Source organism: Odocoileus virginianus, chromosome 2, assembly GCF_023699985.2.
Source record: "Odocoileus virginianus isolate 20LAN1187 ecotype Illinois chromosome 2, Ovbor_1.2, whole genome shotgun sequence".
NCBI lineage: Eukaryota > Metazoa > Chordata > Mammalia > Artiodactyla > Cervidae > Odocoileus > Odocoileus virginianus.
Genome location: NC_069675.1, coordinates 65,552,951 through 65,575,006, shown reverse-complemented (window position 1 = coordinate 65,575,006; position 22,056 = coordinate 65,552,951). Strand labels below are relative to the sequence as shown.

Sequence of the window (22,056 nt, the reverse complement as noted above, 5' to 3'; positions counted from 1 at the left end):
CTGTGCCCCTTGCCTTCAAGGGATCTCTTACACTCTCGGTCACACTGAGTCGTACACCCTACCCCACCCCTACCCCACTCTCTACCCCTGCATCTGCTACTCTCTCTGAAATAAAACTCTGCTCTATCCTTCACTTGTCCTTGAGGGCAAGGCCAGTGGCCAGCTCCTGGCATAGCGCCTGTCTTATGACAGGTGCCCAGTAAATATTCACTGCTTAGTGAGTATCGTATGCATTTGGGGGCTGAATCGCTGTGCTTTGAAGGCAGCATGGTCACTGAGAAGAGGCAGACAGCGTTGCCATGTAACAGTTGGGCAACCTTGACTGGTTATTTCATTTCTGAGACACAAGTCCCCCATCTGTAAAATCGAAGAATAACCTACTTCATGGATGCTGTCAGCATTCCACAAAACAGTGACCGCAGAGCCCATAGCATACAGTTGGCACTAACTATAGCTTCTTAAGGACTTGCCTGGGAGTCAGTAGCCAAGACTCCGTGCTTTCAATTCAGGGGGTCTGGGTTTGCTCCTTGGTCAGGGAGCTAGCCGGAGAAGGCAATGGCCACCCACTCCAGTACTCTTGCCTGGAAAATCCCATGGATGGAGGAGCCTGGTGGGCTGCAGTCCATGGGGTCGCAAAGAGTCAGACACAACTGAGCAACCTTGCTTTCACTTTTCACTTTCATGCATTGGAGAAGGAAATGGCAGCCCACTCCAGTGTTCTTGCCTGGAGAATCCCAGGGACGGGGGAGCCTGGTGGGCTTCTGTCTATGGGGTTGCACAGAGTTGGACACGACTGAAGTGACAGCAGCAGCAGCAGCAGCAGCAGGGAGCTAGCTCCCACATGCCACAACTAAAAAAAGATCACACACGCCACAACAAAGATAAAAAATCCTGCATGCTGTAACTAAGACCTGGGGTAGTCAAATAAATAAATAAAAATAATTATAACTCCCTTAACACTAATTTCCTTCACCCATCCTACCTCATGGAAGATGACTGATAGATGCATGAATCCAAGGGTCAACATGGCTCACCAGGTGTTAAAGATGTAGAACTACTTAGTTTGGAAATAAGTGAGCCCACTAGAGAGTTGTGCATGAGGGACTTCCCTGCATTTGTAGCCCATTCTTCTGGTGAGGGCATGAATGTCTGCTATTCTCTCCCTCTAGTGAGAAGCAGCATAGTCCTGTGGTTGGAAACCCAAAACCCTGGAGTGGATTTCTTGGACTTGAATCTCACTTCCACTGCTTATTAACCTTCTTGGCTCTCAAGTCACTCACTTGTAAGATGGAGATAGTAATAGCTGTTATTATATTATGTCACTACTATTATCAGGAGGATTAACTAAGTTAAATTCTTTAAAGCTCTTAGAACAATGCCAAGCACAGAGGAATCACTGTGTAAGCAGTTGCTACGCTACCAGTCTTTTATATCTGCAGTGTTTTATAATTAAATAATTAAGCCTGGTTATCAGATACTCGATTAAACGTGGGCCCACAAAGTCACTTGCTCAGCAGGCAGAGAAGAATCCATCTGACATGAAGGGCCTTCTCCCGCCTTGCTCCATGTCTTCTTCCTCCTTCTCCTCCCCTCCCCTGCCAGAATCTCCCATAACTGCTGTCTAGGCTACTTCTGGAATCTCCATCAGGCCCCTCTTCACAGAATCTCATCCCCAAACCATTTACCCCAGCTCTGCCATCCGGCTTCCTCCTCTTCCACCCTGGCCAATGTTACTTCCTTGCTCCAACACCTTCAGTAGCTCCCAAATACTTACCCAGTTAAGTTTAGCATCTTCTGTCTGGCATTGGAAGCCCCCTCTCTGGTCTTAACTGATGCCCCCCTCCCCTGGCTCTCTGCTCTCTTCCATGTCTTCTATACCAGCACCTAGCTGACCTGCTCCGTATTCTCTGAAAAAGGCCCATCCTTTCTGCTTCTGTGCTTTGTTCAGGCTGTTCTTACCACCCGGCACACGTCCCTGGGTCCACCATTTTGAAGTCTCAGGTATGTTTCAAGTTCCTATCACATGGGCTCTTTTCTTCCTTTGAACCTCATAGCTCTTTACTGGAACCTTTTCTCAGATGCAACGTTCTGTCTGAATTGCTTTGGGCCCTTAACATCCTACCCTCTTGCTCAGAACTGAGTGGCCCAGGAAGCCGGTGTGGTGAGATAGATCAGACGCCACTCCTGGAGCAGGGGGCCCCCCGGAAGGCAGGCAGGAAGCCTGGGGGACCGAGAGCTGGCAGCCACGTTGGACACAGTGTCCAACAGCGTCTGGGGTAACACTAAAACCGAAGCACACGCCAGGGCCAGGCTGACAAGGGAACAGGGGCAGAGTTCAGGCATGAGAGGTGACTTCTTAGGTTAGAATGAAGATTCAAACAGCGGGTTCGAAGCCAAGCTGGAGACGTTCCTGGGAGTTGAGGATGTGGCATGACAACCCCGCGGGGGTGGAGGGGGCTTCAGGTGGTGTGGGGCCAGGCTGGACTTCTTTACCACGCCTGACTCACATGCCTGGCTGTCCCCGTCTGTGACACTGCGGGCGCCGTGCACAACCATGCACAACCGCGGAAGCCATGGTACACACGGGGCCTGGCACACGGGTGACAGAGCCATCAGTGTGCATGCGTGAGCAGTGGACACGCGGGGTGAGGCAGCACCAGGAAAGGCACACGGTGAACTACAGGCAACGAAGGACTGGGACCAGAGAAGGCAGGGGAAGGGGGGACTGCCATTCCCTCGGTGTCCTGGCCGCTCCTCTCGGCTTCCTCCCCTCCTGGCCCCATCACCAATTCGGAACCAAAGAGCGAGGTTGACAAAGGGTTCTCCTGAGAACTCCATAGCGGATCTCAGGCCCCAGTTTGACTTCTAAGCGATCTCTCAAGGATTGAGGGTCAGCCCTCCCCACTCCCAGGCCCTGCTCTGGAAACTGGTTCTCAAAATTAGACCTATGACAACAACTGACATTTTTCGATAGAACACATGCCTGACACTATGCTGAGAGCATCACACGAGTCAGTTCATTTAATCTCACAATAAACATGTACAATAGACCCAACTATTAGCCTGATATAGAGAGGAGAAAATTGAGTTCAGAGAAATTAAGTCATTTGCCCCTAGTCACACACTGGGAACTGGAAGAACCAGGATCTGAACCCAAGTTCATGGAACCAGCTACTGTGTTTTAGAGGAGCATGTTGGACAAAGAAAAAGGGGAGACCAGGCTGAAAGGAAGGCTTTTTTCTTTATGTCAGGGTAGGAGAAACCAGGACACGATTCAGTGAATGGGGAGGGGGTGGCAGAGGTGAAGTCTTCATTGTAGGAGCGAGAAGAGAGGAGGGTCAGGGCACCAGGAGGGGTTGACGAAGACGAGGTTGGGGGGAAGCAAGGGGAGGCGGCGAGTCCTGGGAGAAAGAGGGGGACCTCAAACCCCTCCATTAACCGAGGAGAAAGTTATGGAAAATAACTGACAAGTACAAGGCAGGGCAGGAACTTGGCCCTGGATGGATGGCAATCAGTCTCTTGGCTGTGGGGACAGGCACTGCCTCAAGCCCAGGACAGATCTGCCGGAGGGAATAAAAGGCCCAGCTGAGCCCGCTGCCTCCCCTACTCTTACACCTCAAGTGTGGTAAACGAGAACAGCTTTGGCAAGAGCTTGGTTCCTCACTGATGCCTGTTTAGCCCCTGGCTTTCAGCTCATACAGGGAAGAGAGGGGCCTATTCTTTCCTCCATACTGGGGACGAATGAAGCCCCGTTGGTGCTGCCACTTTCTCTTCCAGAGGGAAGGCAGGTGCAGGGCATGCCAACACCTCAACACCTTGCCTGGCCATTACCAGCAGCAGCCCTTCACCCCAGCACTGTGGCTGGCCTGGGAGGGCTGCACTCTTGGAGGCTGGAATTTCTCAGGCCATCAAGTGAGTCTTTTGCAGGTGTGGTCCAGGCTCCTCACTCCGCTGGGAAGTGACTTATTGCAGCCTGTTATCTTCAGCAGCAGGTGGAACATCCTGGGCTGCACTCCTTCCTGCCAGCGAAGCCAGGTAATATCTACTGCCTCCAATGAATAAGGTAACCAGCCCTTTCACAGCACAAAGGATGCAGCTCTCACCCAAGGTTTTTTTTTTTTTTTCTTTCTTTCTTTCTTCATTATGTTTGTAATTTTGTTTTATTATTTCCCATTGGAAAGCTGTGAAATGAAAATGATGCAATCTACTGCTGTGAAATAATGTCGTGCTCGAGTCCTTTTCCAATAAGCCCTGAGGTTTGCTCTGTGACGGCTTCATTAAATTAGTCGGCTCCATGGCAAATGGAAAAGTGCTCGGAGCTGGGGATTTTGCTAATCTGAGCTGGGCTGCCTGAGACCTTAGACCACCAGGGAACTCAGGAAGTTGGCTCTGTGTGCTCGGGGGTGGAGGCTCCCGCCCACCGCGGGGGACGTCCCAGAGGCCACCACGTGTGCGAGGCTGCCAGACCTCTCATGTGACACTTCAATGTGCTCCTCTGTGTGCCAGATGCTGCCCAGGTGCCATCACATGCCAAGGGAACAGATAAGTCATGGCACTGTCTCCAGGAGCAATGTAGCGGGTGGGGAAAGAGAGGAGGCTTATCTCCCATGCAGGAAGATGAGGGTGGAGAGCAGGTAAAAGGTGAGCCTCTCCTTGAAGGCCAGCAGGACCCAGGTTACCAGATGCCCGGTGAATATACCTGAGATGCTTGCAGGGGAGACGCAAGTGCACCCCGCTTACCCTCCCACCACCATCCCCCAGAGTTTAGGAGAACAGAGTCTCTCATGCCAGGCTCCACTGCAGTATTAAAGATTTCCATTACTGATAGTTCTTTCCAGTTAGGACTTTCAGTATTAAACCCTGTCATTATGAAGTAAAATATGCACGATCTCTAAATCTATGTGTATTATAACGAGATTTCATTGTTATAAATTTGTCTTCTCAGCCCTCCGTTTCTGCCTTTGCTGTCTTTTTAAAACTCTAATGTCTGGTAGCTATAGCCAGGAGGTAATTAGGAAGTGGTACTAAAGAATCACTGGCTTATTCTTTCACTCACTCACAGAAATTTATGGAGTGTCTACACTAAGATATGGTCCCAGAGCCAGTGGGAAAGACAGTGTTGACGGCTAATTACTGCACTAAGGAATTTTGGTCTGAGCTGACACAGGAAGCTCCCTGCCACAAACACATATAAATATTGGATAAAATACAATAAAACAATTTGAAATCCCAGCTGCATTTGAGAGGAAGAAAGGAGAGAGAAATTCCAGATTCTGAAAATGAGTGGGAATTCAAAGTCAGTGTGGTGAATGAGAGCTAAAAGGGAATTGAAGCCAGATATCTATTATAACCAGGGCTGGGGTTTCAGCACCCAACTGGAGGCACATACGAAGCTTCATGAGTGGCTGGGGCCAGAGATGAGACCCTACACTTAGGTGTGTGCTTTAGAAAGTAAAAGTGTTAGTCACTTAGTCATGTCTGACTATTTGCGACCCCACGGACTGTAGCCTGCCAGGCTCCTGGGTTCATGGGATTTCCCAGGCAAGAAAGCTGGAGTGGGTTGCTATTTCCTTCTGCAAGGGATCTTCCTGACCCAGGGATTCAAGCCAGGGCTCCTGCATTGCAGGCAGATTCTTTACCATCTGAGCCACCAGGGAAGCTTTAGAAGAGCTAAACAAACCCCACCTACCAGTTGGCAGGGAAGCAGGACAATAATTTAGGTAAAGAAAATATAATCTGCAAAGGATCAAAATCCAAGCTTGTGCCAAGCTTAGATGTGGGGTTCCACATCTTTCAGTGGAAACCACAACAGGAAAAATCAGTGTGCAAACTGGTTTGAATTCAATGGAAACCAACAGAGGCAAGCTTGACCCTTCCCCAAGGCATACTTCCACAGCCCAGAGGAAATGACGCCGGCTGAGATGAGCTTACACAGAGAAGTCACACAGCACATAAGAATAGAAACTGCCAACAGAGTGAGCCTCAGATTCAATATGGCACCCAACTTGGCCACCTATGCTGACCCCAAACTACTGAAAAACTCCCATTTCTGCCCATCTACTCAACACCATCATCCCTCCAACTCTAATCCAGGTACTAGAGAGTGCCTGAAGCCCCTGCTTCTCTCAAGTTCATAAATGTATAAAATGTATGCATGAATTTCCTTTCATTTAATTCACACACCACACCATTTACTTAGGAGCCCATATTGCTCACATCTGTCTGCATTAGCCAGATGTGATCCCTGGTGAGGGGTTTCTGCCACACTCAGTCACCTCCTCACCTGGCAGCGTAACGAGACTGTTCCAGAGCGGTGACTGTTCAAGCTCAGTTTCAGGTCTCAATCTTGCAAGCCTGGAAAATGTGAAGAGTAGGGGTCTCTTCTGTTTTCATACACTTGTATCATTAACAAATGTTCACCCACAACCACCAGTGACCCACAAAGTGAGCTCTCCAGGTTCCTGAATTCTGACATTCAAGCTCAATAATCAGGTTGACTGGGGCCTCTAACTCAGCACCTACCCAAAGACCTGGCCTCTGGGCAAAGTTTGGCCACACACGCTCTGCTGTATAATTGCAGGATGCAGGCATCTCAGACTGGGGCAGGTTGCTGTCTTATCCGGGTTTCATCAGCTTTGTTTTGATTGATGGAGCTTTGGAACTGCTGCTATTCTTGCTTTTAAACCACAAATTACTCTTACTTTAGCTTCATCAGTATCAACTTAGTGAAGAGGGGCTGTTTGGATAACCCAACACAGTCACAGTGATATAGCTATTTAGAAGAAGCTATTTGCATCAGTTTTTAAATTCTGCTTTCCATTAAGGAGGCCTTATGATGCACACCCTGCAGCTCAAATGTGAACCTTTGCTATCTCCATTAGCAGATTACCCCCTAGATCCTCCAGAGTCTTTGTTACCATCCTGGAGTCTTTCACTAGGAAGAGGAAGGTAACCCAGAGACTAAGCTTTTCTGCTACATCAAAGCAGCTGAGATTTTTTTTAAAAATGTTTGCTCCTCTGGAATTCAGTTCAGTTCAGTTCAGTTGCTCAGTCGTGTCTGACTCTTTGCGACACCATGGACTGCACCACAACAGGCTTCCCTGTCCATCACCAATTCCCGGAGCTTACTCAAACTCATGTCCATTGAGTCGGTGATGCCATCCAACCATCTCATCCTCTGTCATCCCCCTCTCCTTCCGCCTTCAAGCTTTTCCAGCATCAGGATCTTTTCCAATGAGTCAGCTCTTCGCATCAGGTGGCCAAAGTATTGGAGCTGCAGCTTCAGCATCAGTCCTTCCAGTGAATATTCAGGACTGATTTCCTTTAGGATGGACTGGTTGGGTCTCCTTGCAGTTCAAGGGACTCTCAAGAGTCTTCTCCAACACCACAGTTCAAAAGCATCAATTCTTCAGTGCTTAGCTTTCTTCATAGTCCAACTCTCACATCCATACATGACTACTGGAAAAAACATAGCTTTGACTAGATGGACCTTTGTTGGCAAAGCAATGTCTCTGCTTTTTAATATGCTGTCTAGGTTGGTCAAAACTTTTCTCCCAAGGAGCAAGCACCTTTTAATTTCATGGCTGCAGTCACCATCTGCAGTGATTTTGGAGCACAAAAAATAAAGTCTGTCCCTGTTCCCATTGTCTCCCCATCTATTTGCCATGAAGTGATGGGACCAGATGCCATAATCTTAGTTTACTGAATGTTGAGTTTTAAGCCAACTTTTTCACTCTCCTCTTTCACTTTCATCAAGAGGCTCTTTAGTTCTTCTTTGTTTTCTGCCATAAGTGTGCTGTCATCTGCATATCTGAGGTTATTGATATTTCTCCCAGCAATCTTGATTCCAGCTTGTGCTTCATCCAGCCCAGCAATTCTCATGATGTACTCTGCATAGAAGTTAAATAAGCATGGTGACAATATACAGCCTTGATGTACTCCTTTTCCTTTTTGGAACCAGTCTGTTGTTCCATGTCCAGTGGCTAACTATTGTTTCTTGACCTGCAAACAGATTTCTCAGGAGGCAGATCAGGTGGTCTGGTATTCCCACTTCTTCAAGAATTTTCCAGTTTTTTGTGATCTACACAGTCAAAGGCTTTGATATAGTCAATAAAGCAGATGTTTTTCTGTAACTCTCTCGCTTTTTTGATGATCCAATGGATGTTGGCAATCCTCTGGGATAGAGGCCTCCATTTCTGTTTCCCTATGTCCTTGGGTGTCTGAGAGAGACCTATCACCTACACTGTGACTTCACAGGGCAAGTAAAAAAGTAATGTCACTGGATCTTGGACAAGAAATAACGTTTCCAATCACCATTTAGGAGGACGTTCACAGAGTGCGTGATGTGTCTGGCCCAGTGTTGGAGCTGAAGCAAGGCATGAGTCAGCTTTCCTGCCACCAGGTAAGTCCCAGATACATAGAGATATGGAGGGAGAAAAGGACTCAGATGAGGATAGCACCAGCTCCCTTAGCTATTCTAGTGCAGAATCTGCTCCCCTGACTTAAGGGAGAGGACACTGGTGAAACTATCTGTTCTTTCTTCTCTGCAAGCCTAGTTTAAACCCCATGGACACGTAGCTTAAGGAGCCAACAGAACACCTTCTTCTATAAATGTCTTTACTGTGGCCTCTTCTCCTTTCCACAGTGGGAAGTGACACAGCCCCATAAAAGAGCCAAATTGTAACTAAACATGGCAATAGAAGACAAAGCATAAACAAATCCAGTCACCAGTGGAGATGCTGGGTGTGTATTTTCAGCCCTTCACTTTCCACAGTAACAGATTTTATAATGAGGAGCTTGAACAGCATCGCCAAAGGCTTTCTGGATGAAGGGGAGACAGACACCTGTTTAGTGTATAAGATGGGAGATGGATTCCAAAACAGATCCCAGTGACCCCCACCTCCTGGCACCAGCTCTTTGGTGAGATCCTCTCCCCTTGAGTGTGGCTGGGCCTATGACTTGCTTCTCTCAAACAGAATGTGGCACAAGTGATGGAAGGTAACTTGTGAGATGAGGCTGGAAAGGGCTGTCACTTCCATCTTGCCAGCATCCCTGCCTTCCTGGCTTGCTTGACTCTGTTGCTGGGGTGGAGAGGCCTATATGGCAGGGAACTGAGGGCAGCTTTGGGCAAACAGTGAGGGACCAACCACCACTGCAACACCTTGACTGCAACCTTTGAAGTCAGCCTGAAGCAGGGGACCCAGTGAGGCCAGGCCCATAGAAACTGTCCGATCAGAGATGTGCTTTGCTTTAAACTGCTAAGTTTTGGGGTCATTTGTTACTTGGTGATAGACAGCTAAGACTGTTACTAATTGGCATGAAGTGAACTTACCTTGGCTGAGAGTGTACAGGCACATTCTGGGAGCTTTTAAACAATATGGGTCTGTTCTTTTCTTAAACCCTAGTTACTAAGAATGGACAACCACAGAACCAATTCCCAGACCACACTGGGGATTTGTTAGCAGAAGAAACTCCTGAACCAATGGCCACAGACTATAAAGTCATAAGGGCCCACAGAGATGCCTAGGGCAGTGATTCTAGCCAGGGAGGAACCTGAATCCTGCCCTGGATCCACTGCAGCAGGGTCTCCCCAGGTAGAGCCTGGGGTTCCTAAATAGATGCAGCATCCCTGGGTGAGAGAAACCATGCCTCCCCTGGGAGGAAATGCTGCAATTCCCCTACTTGACGTCATAGGAAACGAAGGATCAGAGAAGTTATATCTCTTCTCAAGGTTGCACAGCCTGTCGGTGGCACAGGTTTCCATCTCCCTGTCCTCCTCTTCATCCATGAGTCCCCATCAGCCCCACGCCCCAATGCGAGGGAGAGCTTAACCTAGCTCCGAGCTAACGTAAGTGAAAACAAAGTAAGAGACACACAGACAAAACTTCTAAGGTTCTTTTATTTGTTTTGAAAACAACCTCCACTCTTTATCTTTCACGGAGTCCTGGCCTAGTGACAAGGAAGGCTGTTCTTCTCCGGCCTCTTTTGTAAGACAGGGGACAAACATCAATACTTTCCATCAGATCTCTGCCTCCAGACACCACTCCGGGGCACACCCGGCCAGGACTGGAAAGTAACGGCATTGAGAACACGGGGCTCTGTCTCCGAGTTCCTCCTGGCTTGCATCTTTGCCTGTGTCCTCCCTGAGACAACCGCTCCCATCCTGGGGGGTGGGCGGGAGCTCTGCATCCATCTCCCCATCCAGGGCTTCTGCTAAGCATACGGCCACATGCAGCCTGGTTTCCAGTCTGCGTCTCACCCAGGGAAGCGCCGCCCCATGGCCCCTGCTCGTCCCGAGTGCTTCCTCAAGAGCTCACCAGGTCCCAGTGCTGGCTCATGAGTGAGGACTCACATGGATTGACGACGACTTCCCTGCTAGTCTCAGCGCCGTCGCCAAACATGTCTGTGTCCAGGCAGAGGTGGGACGCCATGTGCTCGATGCGGGAGCCAGTCTTGGTCCATTGCTGGAGAGACGGAGAGGGGAGAGGACTAAGCGGGATTCTCCAACTAAGGCCCTGGGTCCTAGCGACAGTATCAGGAGTTCCAGTGTTAATCAGAAATGTTGACACCACAGGGCTAGGGTCACCCAGAGACTTGACTTCATGGTCTCAAGGAGGAAGAAAGCTGCAACTAATTGCCTTACCAGGTATTGTTGCTGGCTTTTTTTTTTAAATCGGATTAGAAAAAGTAAAAGCAAAATCAATATGTTTGCTAGGAAAACTCATTAGAAGGCAATAACTTTCCAAGCACTGGGCCAGAAAATGTGAAGCAAGTTAGTCACAGAAGCAACAAAAGAAATGATCCACACTCGGTATCCACACTATCATGAAGAAGTAGGCGAGAGTAGCCGAGGAGAGGGGGGCGGGTGGTAAAGCAGGAAGGGTGGAAGGGCAGCTCCCTGGGCCTGAATCTCTGCTCCTCCGAAGAGCTTCAGCACACAAGGGCCCAAGCAGAGAGCGGGTCTTGCATGGCTGCATCCCACACCTAACCACACACGACAAGGAGGAAGGGGATGGACAGGTACGGGTGAACTACCGCAGACCAGGTGTCATGGATGGATGACTCATGGATGGATGACCCAGTGAACTGCTTTAAACAGCAGCCCAGTATGATGTACATCATCAGCTTCATTGCACAGAGGAGGAAACTGAGCCTCAGAGAGCTCCACTAACCTGCCAAGAGTCACAGAGCTGGTGAGCCATAAAAATGAGCATTCCCACCAAACAAGACCCAGTTGGTGGGAAACTGGTTGAAGCCAACAACTTTGCCCCCACAGGAACCAGGCATGTCATGCATCCAGAGTGCTATGAACTTTGTGGGACGTCCTGCAAGAGCCCAAGCAAGGCCCCCCGAAGGCAGAGGTTCGAGTCTTGCTTATCCTAGTGGCCCTGCAGCCTCTGTCCCAGCATGCTCTGGGACCCCGGTGGGCATCTGAGCAAGACTGGGTAGTACAGGACACATGTGCAAGCAGAGGTCCGACGTGGTCAACAGGCTTTCACATGGCAGCTGATGGCTGCCTGGGCATCACAGATGGCACCAGAGTTCCACTCCTCTCTCCTAGCCAGAAGGATGTCTTCTTTATCAACTCTCCCTCCTCTCTAGCCTCTCTCTTTCCTGCACACAGACAGACCTACACAGGCAGCCACCTCCCAGGGCGGATGCACTGAGCACTTACCTGTCTTTTATCTCCATTCTTACAAAGGACCAGAACCACCGGGGCGCCAGGGAACAAGGTGATAACTGACAGGCACAGCTCCTCCTGCAGGATCTGCTGGGTGTAGGTGAAGGCCCAGATCTGGAGAGAAGAGGCCAGGCAGGGTCACCTCAGGGTGCTTGGAAGCCACCCTGGAGGGACACCACTGTGCCCACGTGTGACAATTAGCATAGCTTGGTGTGAAGCACTGGGGCAGGGGTCCTAGGAGGACCCCACTGTCAACAGGTCACCTGGGAAGATGCCACTCAAGAGTCAGAGATGCTCAGGTCACACCTCCAGGTAAGTCCTTGCCCCCAGCGAAGGGGACCAGCCTGGGGCAGGGAGGTCACCTCTGGGAGGCAAGGAACAATTCTGGGCTTGAGCAGGAGACTGAACGACACCCCAGCTAAGTGTCAGGGCCTCCAGTTTCTCTGTTTCGATGCGTGTCTCTTCCCCACATTTGACATTTAAAGCAGCCACCTGGCAGGTGACCAGGGATCCCCCCACCCCCGGCAGTTGTCTATAGAACATCTCTTCTTTGAAAAGAAGTCCACATCGGTGCCCTGAGAACATGAGAGCTCTGACAACAGGCAGACAGAGGGATGAAGGGAATGGGGAGGTGTTCTGATGGAGGGGTGGAAGAAGAGCAGGATGGAAAGAAGGAAGTCACAAGAAATGAAACTGTTCCAAGAGAGCGCACGCACACCGGTGCTCCAGGAGAAGCCAGCACTCGGCCCTGGGGCTCCTGCAGCTGGAGGAGCTGAGGAACTGGAAGGACGAGCGGAGATCTGGTGGCAGAGGGAAAGGGGCACTCAGTGAGGCTCACTATGAGAAATGAGCTCCAAGTGCTCAGACCAGAGAGCAACCAACAGCTGAAGCAGCCTGGGCCACTGCCTAGCTCTTAGATCAGGAGCAGGAATGCTGGCACAAAATTGTCAAACTCGAACCTTCAGGAGGTTTATCCCCAGGATGTAAACCAGGGATAGCATCTGTGCTTTGCCTTCATCATGGGATAAGAGAAGATTTGTGAACTGGATGCCCCGAGGGGAGCTGCAGAGAGGATCCCAGTAAGCGCTGTACCCCTCCTCTTCCATGACACCCCCAATGTCCAGCTGATGTTCTGTTGCCATAGCAGGCCACCGGTGCCAGGAAAAGACCTAGACCAGAAAGGATTCCTGGGGAGTAGGATGGACATAGAGACAAACAAAGACTGGCTGTAAACTGAAAATTCCTGAAGCCTGGGATGGGTCCACGGGGGTTCTTCATACTCCTCCAATGAGTTCTGTATCTATTCAAAGCTGTTTTATAATAAAAACATTAGGAAATGCATAATACTCCTCTGGCCTAGTGAACATCACCATCTTATGTGTACCATTTTTCTTTCTCCAGGGTCAGCTGAAAGGGGAAGACACCCACATGCACAGAGGTGACACCAGAACCACGACGATACGGCTACACCAGCTCACATTTCTTGAGCACTTACTGTGTAGCAGGCGCTGTTCTGGGAGCTTTACACACGTTAACTTAATCATGCGACTCCAATCAGGTAGGTACTGTTATCATCCCCCTCTTATAGATGAGGAAGATAAAGTCAGAGAGGTCACCCTAAGTCAGTTACAGGAAGTGGCCCCTGCACCCACTCTCCCCAACATCTCTGCTGTTGCTGCTGCTGCTGGAATCGTGACTGGTTCTGGGGCTCTTTTATTCAACTTAATCTCTGGAGAAGATGTCTGTCTCTGAGAGTCCCTCCTCCAGGTTGTAAATATTAAAACTATAGATCAGTTCCTCCTTGACAGGAGACAGCTGGCAGCAGATTCTTCCTCTTGGCCAGCTTCCAACAGCGGCCCCTATGAGAAGGGAAACCAAGGTCACATCCCATGTGGGGGGCCGGGGAAGGGGAGAGACCTGACACTGATGGGAACCGAGCGAGAAAATGAGTGGAGGCCTCCTCTCCGCAGACCCCACAACAGACCAGGGAACCTACGCGGCTCTGGCTCCCAGCCTGGGCAGCCCACTTTTACTTCCCACCTTGCCTCTGTCCCCACCGTGAACTCACAGTCTGCACCTCCCCGGCACGGTCACTCCCCTCTAAGGGGTCCCCTCGGGCCTGGGTGTGGGTACTAAGGACACAGTCCATCCTCTGCAACGGACCCAGGGAGAGAGATCCATGTGGGTCCTGAATCAGGCTCAGCAGTGGGCTCTAGGGTCTGAAACATTTGGGGATAGTAATGAAGAAAGTGGACACAGGTCCTGGGTGTGAGCCCAGACAGTCCCTTGGCCAGTGAAGAGGGGAAAGAAGGGCCGGTGTTTGTGGACAGGGCTGCCCGGGGGCCATTTGCCTCGGCCCACGGTACAACTGGCCTCAGTGTTAGACTTCCGCATTGTCGGGCAATGAGGCTAAACACACAGTTAATGATGTGGAAAGAAGATGAGGCTCGTCGCTCTGTCCTGTTACCCGACCACACAGCTTGCAGTGAACCATGAATTAGCATTTTAAAAATAAACCCTGTAATTATCTTATGATCACTATAATACACCAGCTTTGTGTTTTTTATGTTAAAAAAGTTAACTGATTAAACACAAAAACTTAACATATACCACAATTTCTGGAAACTCATTTTGGCATTTCTTTTTAAGTATCTTAGGGGCTTCAAAACCCCTAAATGCTGGGGATGGCAGGTGGGAGGGTGGGGAGAGGTGGTCCTCGTGCCCCGAGACAACCCCCATCCACAAATGCCTTTCGGGAAGGAACGCACATGATATACTTGGGGGCTGGGGGCTGAGCCGACCACCCCCCAGGGAGGTCAGACAGGGATCGAAGCCCTCACACCACACGGACTTTCCATTAGCTGGTGCTTTACTGGCAATCAGAATAATCCAGTCTTGCATTTCCCCAGAGGAGCGCAGCCGAGAGGAGAGAGGAGAGAGAACTTAACAGGAAGCTTAACACAGGAGCAGGCAGGGCAGGAAGTGAAGAGAGGGTTTCTGATTCCCATTCTGCGGCCTGTCTGGCTTCCCAGAATGGCCGGTGATGGATGGGCTTATTAAATGAATCTCAGAGTCAGAAACGAATAGGAGAAGGCAGTACTGGTGGCTCAGGCCAGCCTGGCCTTGATCGCCAAGCTCTGACAGCTCCATCTGGGGGACTGGAGAAGTCCCAGCCCCCACCCCAGTGCACACAGACAGCTGTATCCATGGGAAGACCCCAGAGGCCATCCTGGAGGCAGTGTGGGCCGCCTTGCCCTGCTCCAGGACAGATGATGAGGGGCTGAGGAGGAGGGCATCTCCTGGCCCTTGAACCGCTTTGCTCCTGCCCTGAAAGATGGGGACTGATGATGGGAAGGATATGGTCCAAGCTGGACCACCTGCAGGCCTTCCATGCTCAGAGGAAGTCTCTGGAGCTGCCAGTGTGAGTGAAGATGGTAGTGCCTGTCAGTGGGGAGCAGACCTCTCTCTAATAAATGCCCATCTGGCCACAGCGCCCAGGCTGGGGCTCACCATCCTACACTGGATGGAGAAGAGAGAGGAAAGAAGTTCTCATGAGGAGATACCTGAAGGAGCAAAGTGCTGAAGGAAGCAGGCAGGAAGCTAAGTCAGGGGCTCAGCCCAGGGTTTGACCCTAGAATGGTCCAGAGTCACCTCTAGCAAGTAAGAAGCAATAAGTCTAGGGTAACATTTCTCAGCTCAGGTGCTTTCGCCCCCAGCCACCTACCCAGGAAACACCGGGCAGTGTCTGAAGGCATTTTTTGACTACTATGACTAGGTTGGGGACATTACTGGCTAGTAGGTGGGGCCAGGGATGCTGTTAAACATTCGACAATGCACAGTCCCTACAATGACGAATTGTCTAATACCAGTGCCAATAGCGCTGTGGTTGAGAAACCCTGGCCTAGTCTAAGAGCTTCGTCTCTGGAGGCAGGCGGCCCGTGCCTGAACCCTGCTTTGGCATGACTCTCATATGACCTGGGTAGCCTTGGTCAATCTATCTAAGCCTTGTTTACACCATCTGTGAAACAGGGGTACTGACATGGTTCTTGCGATTGTTGTGCAGGCGAAATAAGAAGACACACGTGGAACACCGAGCCACGGGCCTGGTCCCTGGAGCAGAGTCTCTGTGAACAATATTTTCCTGACATGTGGGAAGGAGGAGTGGTTGGGTGAGGACGGAGGAACATTCCCAAGTTGACAGAAGTTAGGAGGCTGTGTTTTCCTTTAGGCAGAGGTGCACCTCATTTTCTGCTGGTGGTATGTTTCCATTTCAAAAATTCCGAAGAATAAACAACGGGGAAGAAACAGAGGATGGGAGCCAGCCCTGCTGGCCATTCTGATTAGGCAGCCACAATTAAGTCAATGCCAAGGGGTGCTCCTGTCCTAGATTTTCCATTTTCATTGTCTACGTGACCCTCACAGCCACTCTGGGAGGTAGATATGATTTGATGGGAGGGGGACTGAGGTCAACGGGTGCTCTGGGCAATGCCAGGAGCAGAGCCAGTGTTGACTGTGAATGTGGGGCCCCCTTGGTGAGATGGGATCTGAACCTAGCACACCCAGGGCCATGGGTTGGCCTTGAACCTTAGGCCACACTGGGCATCACACTGGTCCATCAAACATGCCCTGGAAGCCCACTTCAGACAAGATGTTGGGCATGAATTGGTGGATTCAAGTGACCATTCAGTTTAGCTGACCCCTTGGTGCACCTGTATAGCTGTGGGATCCCCCGGATGCACTGATCGGCCGTGCTGGGGCGGGGGCGGGGATTCACCCCACAAGGACAGAGCTCAGCCATGCCCAGGTTGGGGCCCTCTGACCAGGGGACGCTCTGGGACATGCCCACTCCTTTAGTTGGCATCTTCACTAGACTCACTCTGGAGGCTTCGTTTCCAGTCCGTCCTGTCCTTTCCTCCCACGCTGTGAGAATACACCCAGTGCATACTGTGTTGGGCCCTTGAGTGACTGCCAGGGCAGGAATCCTGGCTCGCCTGTTTATGAACCCCCAAACCTGGATGAGTTACTTAACTCTGCGCCTTAGTCTCCTCATCTGTGAAATGAAGGTAACAGCAGCCCCTTCCATGGAGGGTGATAATGTGCAGACATGTCCAGACGGTGCTGGCCACGGACCAAGAGCTCAGTTGCTGCCTGTTGGTTGCAATGGTGCAGGATGCCAACAGGAGAGACGGCCCTGGAGGTCTCCCTTTGGAAAACTGCCTTTGCTTTTCCTCCCAGGAGAGACATTTGAGAGGCAGTGATGCTGGGGCCACGCCCAAGGGTGTGCTGAGATAGCTGGGGAGGAAGGGTGGTGTCAGGTGGGGAAGTGACTGCTGGCAGCCTGTCCCACGTGTAGACTCGTGGAGAGGCGCCAGTGCGAGTGTGGGTTTGGGGGAAAGGGCTTTGATCTTCATCTCCAGGCCACCCAGCTGCCTGCTTGAATCCTTCACAAGCCAGTAGCCTGAACTGCTGGGCTTCCAGGTAGGAGGACACATTGAAAAGTTTTATGTTTTTTCCCATTTCTTTAAATTGGGATATGGCTATACTGGTACATCTGTCTTCTTTCTATCCTTCACAAATATTTTTCTAGGGAATCCAATAAAATTGACAGGAAATTTATTACCCAGGAGGCTCCTGGGGGCTTCACATATTTACAAACTGATGGTGTATTTCTCTTTCTACCCAAGGTACCAGGCTGCCCATCTTGAATACACACTTGGGTTAGCTATTTTGTTCCCAAGGTTGACAAACAAGCAAAGAAAGGAAGGTAAGGCAGTGTGAGGGGTGGATGGGGTTGGGGGTAGAACAGCATGGTAAGCCAGTGTTGGAGCCAGAGAACAGCCATGGTCTCCTCTCAACATTGTGGACACACATGTGCCTGGGGACATGCCACCTGGGGAGTGAGTGGCCAGCTGGAAGCAGAGTTCAAGGCCCCAGACCCTCATGCTCTGCTCACAAGTCAAGAACCCCAGGACCCACCACCCAAATGACCCGAGCCCAATTCAGGACCTGCATGGATCTCTCTCCCTGAGTCCATTCCAGAGGACAAACTGAGCCCCTAGTACCCACACCCAGGCCCTAAGGGGATTCTTTGGAGGGGAGTGACCACATGGTGAGATACAGGCTGGGAGTTCACAGTGGGGACAGAGGTGAGGTGGGAAGAAAAGGGGGCAGCCCAGGCTGGAAGGCAGAGCCGTGTCTGACCCCTGGGCTGGTGTGGAGTCTGCAGACAGTGGGCCTCCATTCACATTCCTGCTCAGCTTCCATCAACGTCAGGTCTGCCCCCTCCTAGGTCCCTGACATGGGGTGTGACCTTGGTTTCCTTCTCATAGGGGCTGCCACCGGAAATTAGCCAAGAGGAAGAACCTCATGCCGGCTATCTCCTGTCAAGGAGGAGCTGATCTCTAGTTTTAACATTTACAACCTGGAGGAGGGGCCTCAGAGACGGACATCTTCTCCTGAGATTCAGTGAAATAAAACGGCCTTGGAACCAGTTATGACTTGAGCCGCGGCAGCAGCAACAGCAGACCTAGTGTGGCGGCCAGATTTTCAAATCCTGCCTTCCTCACTTCCTAGCATCTGACCTAGGATCATCTCTCCAGACCTCAGTTTCATTATCCATAAAATGAGGATAATATCTACTTAATTGGGTTTTTATGTCACTTCCTTGACATGGCCTCTCAGAGACAGAGAGGTGGGGGCAGGAGAGAATGTGAGAAAGTTCAGGGTGTGAGGGGCACTGCGACATCTCTGAACGGCCAAGGGGTAGGAGAAGCCAGAGATGTGGGAAGGGAGAGGAGGAAAGGAGGGTGAGTGCATTAGCAGGAGGGGTCAGGAAACAGGAAGACAGGTCAGGTGGTTTATGCAGGAAGGAGGAGCAGACACTGAAAGGAAGAGAAAGGTAACCTAAGTCAGTCCCACAAGGGTGTACACTCCATGCACACACGGGCTTGAACACGCACACACCCAGAAACACATGCATGCACCCCCAGGCACACACTTGGGGGACCAATCTGGCTGAAATAACTATGTGGATTTCTCTTCATGGGTTCAACACCTTCAGAATACTTGGACAGGCACCCCAGGCCTGCTGTTGGCTGTGGGCCCCGCTAGGAGAGCTGCGTCTAACCTGACTTATTCCCACCCTGCACCCCAGCACGCAGCCTGGTGCCCAAGGCACCTCGCACACTCCGTAGGTGGCATCTGTTGACGAAAACATCTTCCTCACTCATGTGTTCTTTCCATATCCTGAATTCGAACTGCTGCCACACACACCCAACTGCTCTCTCCAAAGCAGAGAGGAGTGACAGCTTGGCAAGATGTTCTAGAAAAGAACTCTTTGCTCACTTGAAGACGGTTTCCATGATAAGCCGTAGTTTCCAACAGTGACAGCTCTTTCCTCTCCCCTTCCTCCCTCCACCAGAACGTCAGCCAGAAGAGGGACCCTTCCCTTCCAGTCAAATGAAGGCCTGGCAGCATCTCCCTTGGCCAGGTTATAGGGGTGGGGGGCTCCCTCCTGAGACCGAGAGAGCTTGTGACTACCCACTGCCACTTCTTATGCAACCAAAGACAGTAAGTGCCAGAAGAACCCCTACTCTGCTACAAATGGACAAGGCAAACTTCTGTTCCAGGGGAAGGGGGACAATGACATTCTGGCTGTTTGCAATCCCCCACGAGCAGGGCCCACACACAGAATCAGAAGAGAGGGATGTGCATTATCTCTCACACATTTTATAAAGTGCCACTGACAAGTGCTGTCATTCTCAGCCATGCTGCCACACTTCAAGCACAGTTGACACCTCTGTCTCCGTCCCCCTTTCCTGTCTGACTCAGGCAGCCCCCTCCCATGTCCTGCTGGAGCAGAGATGATTTTTGGAAAAATCTCAGCAATCTGGAGGCTGGGGCTGTGATGCCTCAAGTGCCAGGCAGCGGCTGTGGGTGTTTGTGGCAGACACTGGGGAGCCACTGAAGGCTGCATGGGGATGGGGAACTATGGTCTGGTGACCACATATTACTTGAGGCAGTGGCCATAATCTAACATGGCGGTTCCCAAGCAGAGTGGTCTTGTCCCCCAGGGGCCTTTGGTAAAGCCTGGGGACAGCTATGGTTGGCATGACTGGTGTGTGTGTGGGGGATGCTACTGACATCCAGGGCGCAGGGACCAGGGGAGCCGCTGGACAGCCTACAGCACACAGGATGGTCGCCACCACAGAGTGACCCAGCCCCAACTGTCAATAGTGCCTGAGGGCTGCTGATCTGGCATGAAGAAGTGAATACCTGGGCCAAGAACAGCTATTCTGAGGGGAGGAGGGCTGGGCCTTGCAGGAATGGGGGATGCAGGAGAAACAGGAGCCACAGGAGATGATGGATAGGACTGGAAACTCAGAGCCTGGGAAAGGTGACCACTCAGAGAGAATTAGCGGGATGGTACAGTGGCTGGGGAGGCTGGTAGGTGCTTGGAGCCATCCGTTGGCTTGAGGGGTTTGTCATGGCCATGGACTGGCTCGATTGCCCAGTGTTTGAGAGAGAGGGTCAGCTAAGTGTAAACCCTTCAGCCTCCATCCATCTCCTGGGCTTGCACAGCCCCTGCTCCTGAGGATAAAGCTCAACCTCTTCAGCTGGGAAAAGAGGCTGTGAGGTGCTTCTTCCTTATTCTCCAGTCTCACCTTCACAGCTCCCTCACATTCCATCCCTCTGACTATGTCTTGAAAGGCACCCTGCCTCCCAGGCCCAGGGCATGGTACATGCTGGACTTCCCTGCCTGCCCTTTCTCCCCTTCCTGACCCGTGTGTTTCTACTCATCTCTGAGGACACCACTCCTGCTCAGGTCCTCTGGGAAGACTTCCTAACCCTCATGCAGAGGTTGGACACCCTCACTCTGCACTTATACAGCATCACGGACCAAACTCTCTCCAGGGCAGAAATTAGATCACAGTGGCTGCTGACTTGTTCCTTTCTGCATTAGATACCTTGAGGGGCCACCGATACCCGCAACGTGGCCTTTCATCTGTGCATCTCCACAGTCAGCAGAGAATGTACATGTTTGTTGAGTGAATGAATGAATGAGTGAATTCACGGATGGGTGAAGGCACTGAATTTGTGAATCAATAATACAGAGGAGGTTACTAAAGCTGAAAGCATGAATAAAATTTCCAAGAAACCACTCACAGAGAAAGGAACAGTGAATTGAGAACCTTGGTGAATATTCACCATAAGGGTACGAGAGCTGGGGAGAGGAACCAGCAGTAAAAACAAGCGGTGAAAAGAACAGAAATGCAGGACAATCGGGATCGTGCAGTGTCCCCAGAGCCAGGAGGCAAGTCACGAGGTGGACAAGCTCTAATGCATCCAGCAGGCCAAGTGTTACGGAGGTTGAGACAGGCTGTGAATGTGCCAGTGACTTTTAAAAGAGCTCGATCCTCAGAAGGCAGAACACTGACCCACAGAGTATTGATGAATCAGCTAAGGCACAAGGAAACCTTTCTGAGAAGGGGCGACTGAGGTCCCTCTGGACCTGGGGGAAGCAGGAGAGTGCAGAGGTGGAGCCATAGGCCTGCAGAGGGCAGAAGAGCGATGATCAAGGGACCTGCCCAGAGACCAGAATGGTGGACGACGGAGAAGGCCATACCACTGCTGATGTGACTGCCTGGAAGGCAGGGTTAGATCAGCAGGGAGACGCATCGAGCAGGTATTTCATCCTGGAGGCAGTGGCTTTTCAGTTTGCATCTCATACCTTTGAGGTGGCCATGCTGCCCACCCTGCCTGATCCAGCCCACATTTACCACCAGCAGCTTGGACATCCTCATTTAACTCCTGCTAATTTAATGGTTAATTCCTAGAGGTGGTAAGTTGCCTGGGGAGGCATCTTTAAGAGAAAGCCCATGCATTTGGAAACCTAGTGGAGTGAACCCAGTCCCAGAGTGAGGGGCATTGTGCTTCTCCTGTCCTGCTGTATAGCTCCAGGTATAACTAGACAGCTGGTTCATGCAAAAGCAGGAAGCCGAGGCCAAGCACATTCATATGTTCAGGTATCCCCAGCCGTTCAAGTAGTCCCATGTTACTTTACCTGGGACTTGGCATCCTTGCCTTCGGTCTTGACACAGGGGCTTAACTTGAGGTTGGAGATCTCCTGGTCTTTCTGCTTCTGAGCCTCCAGGCACTTCTGCCTCTGTCGGATACTGCCCTTCTGGATGGAAGAGTCTTTGGGTACCCTACAGGAAGGCCACGGGAGGGACGAGAATCCGCGGTTCTTAGGATTAACAGTAACACCAGCTGGCGGAGAGGTCGGGCAGTTCTGGAAAATGGCAGGGGCACGTCGCCCTGGCTGTGTTACAGTGACTTGTACTACTCAGGGCCTGAGGATGGGAGGGGTACCACTA

The 22,056-nt window shown here is 51.0% G+C and overlaps 1 protein-coding gene across 3 annotated transcripts in view; it reads right to left on the bottom strand.

Moving 5' to 3' along the window:
* Positions 1-9,880: 9,880 nt before the first annotated feature.
* The window catches only part of GALNT14 (polypeptide N-acetylgalactosaminyltransferase 14), a 229,851-nt gene continuing 217,675 nt past the window's right edge, over positions 9,881-22,056 (bottom strand). For 2 of the 3 annotated variants that reach the window (XM_020877825.2, XM_020877829.2), the window contains 3 exons: positions 21,744-21,888; positions 11,675-11,794; positions 9,881-10,463 (listed from right to left, as the gene is read on the bottom strand). In XM_020877825.2, the coding sequence (XP_020733484.2) occupies positions 10,305-10,463; positions 11,675-11,794; positions 21,744-21,888 (424 nt within the window). In that variant the 3' untranslated portion in view covers positions 9,881-10,304. The remainder of the gene's footprint in view (positions 10,464-11,674; positions 11,795-21,743; positions 21,889-22,056) is intronic. The other variant, XM_070480760.1, reaches the window with a different exon arrangement.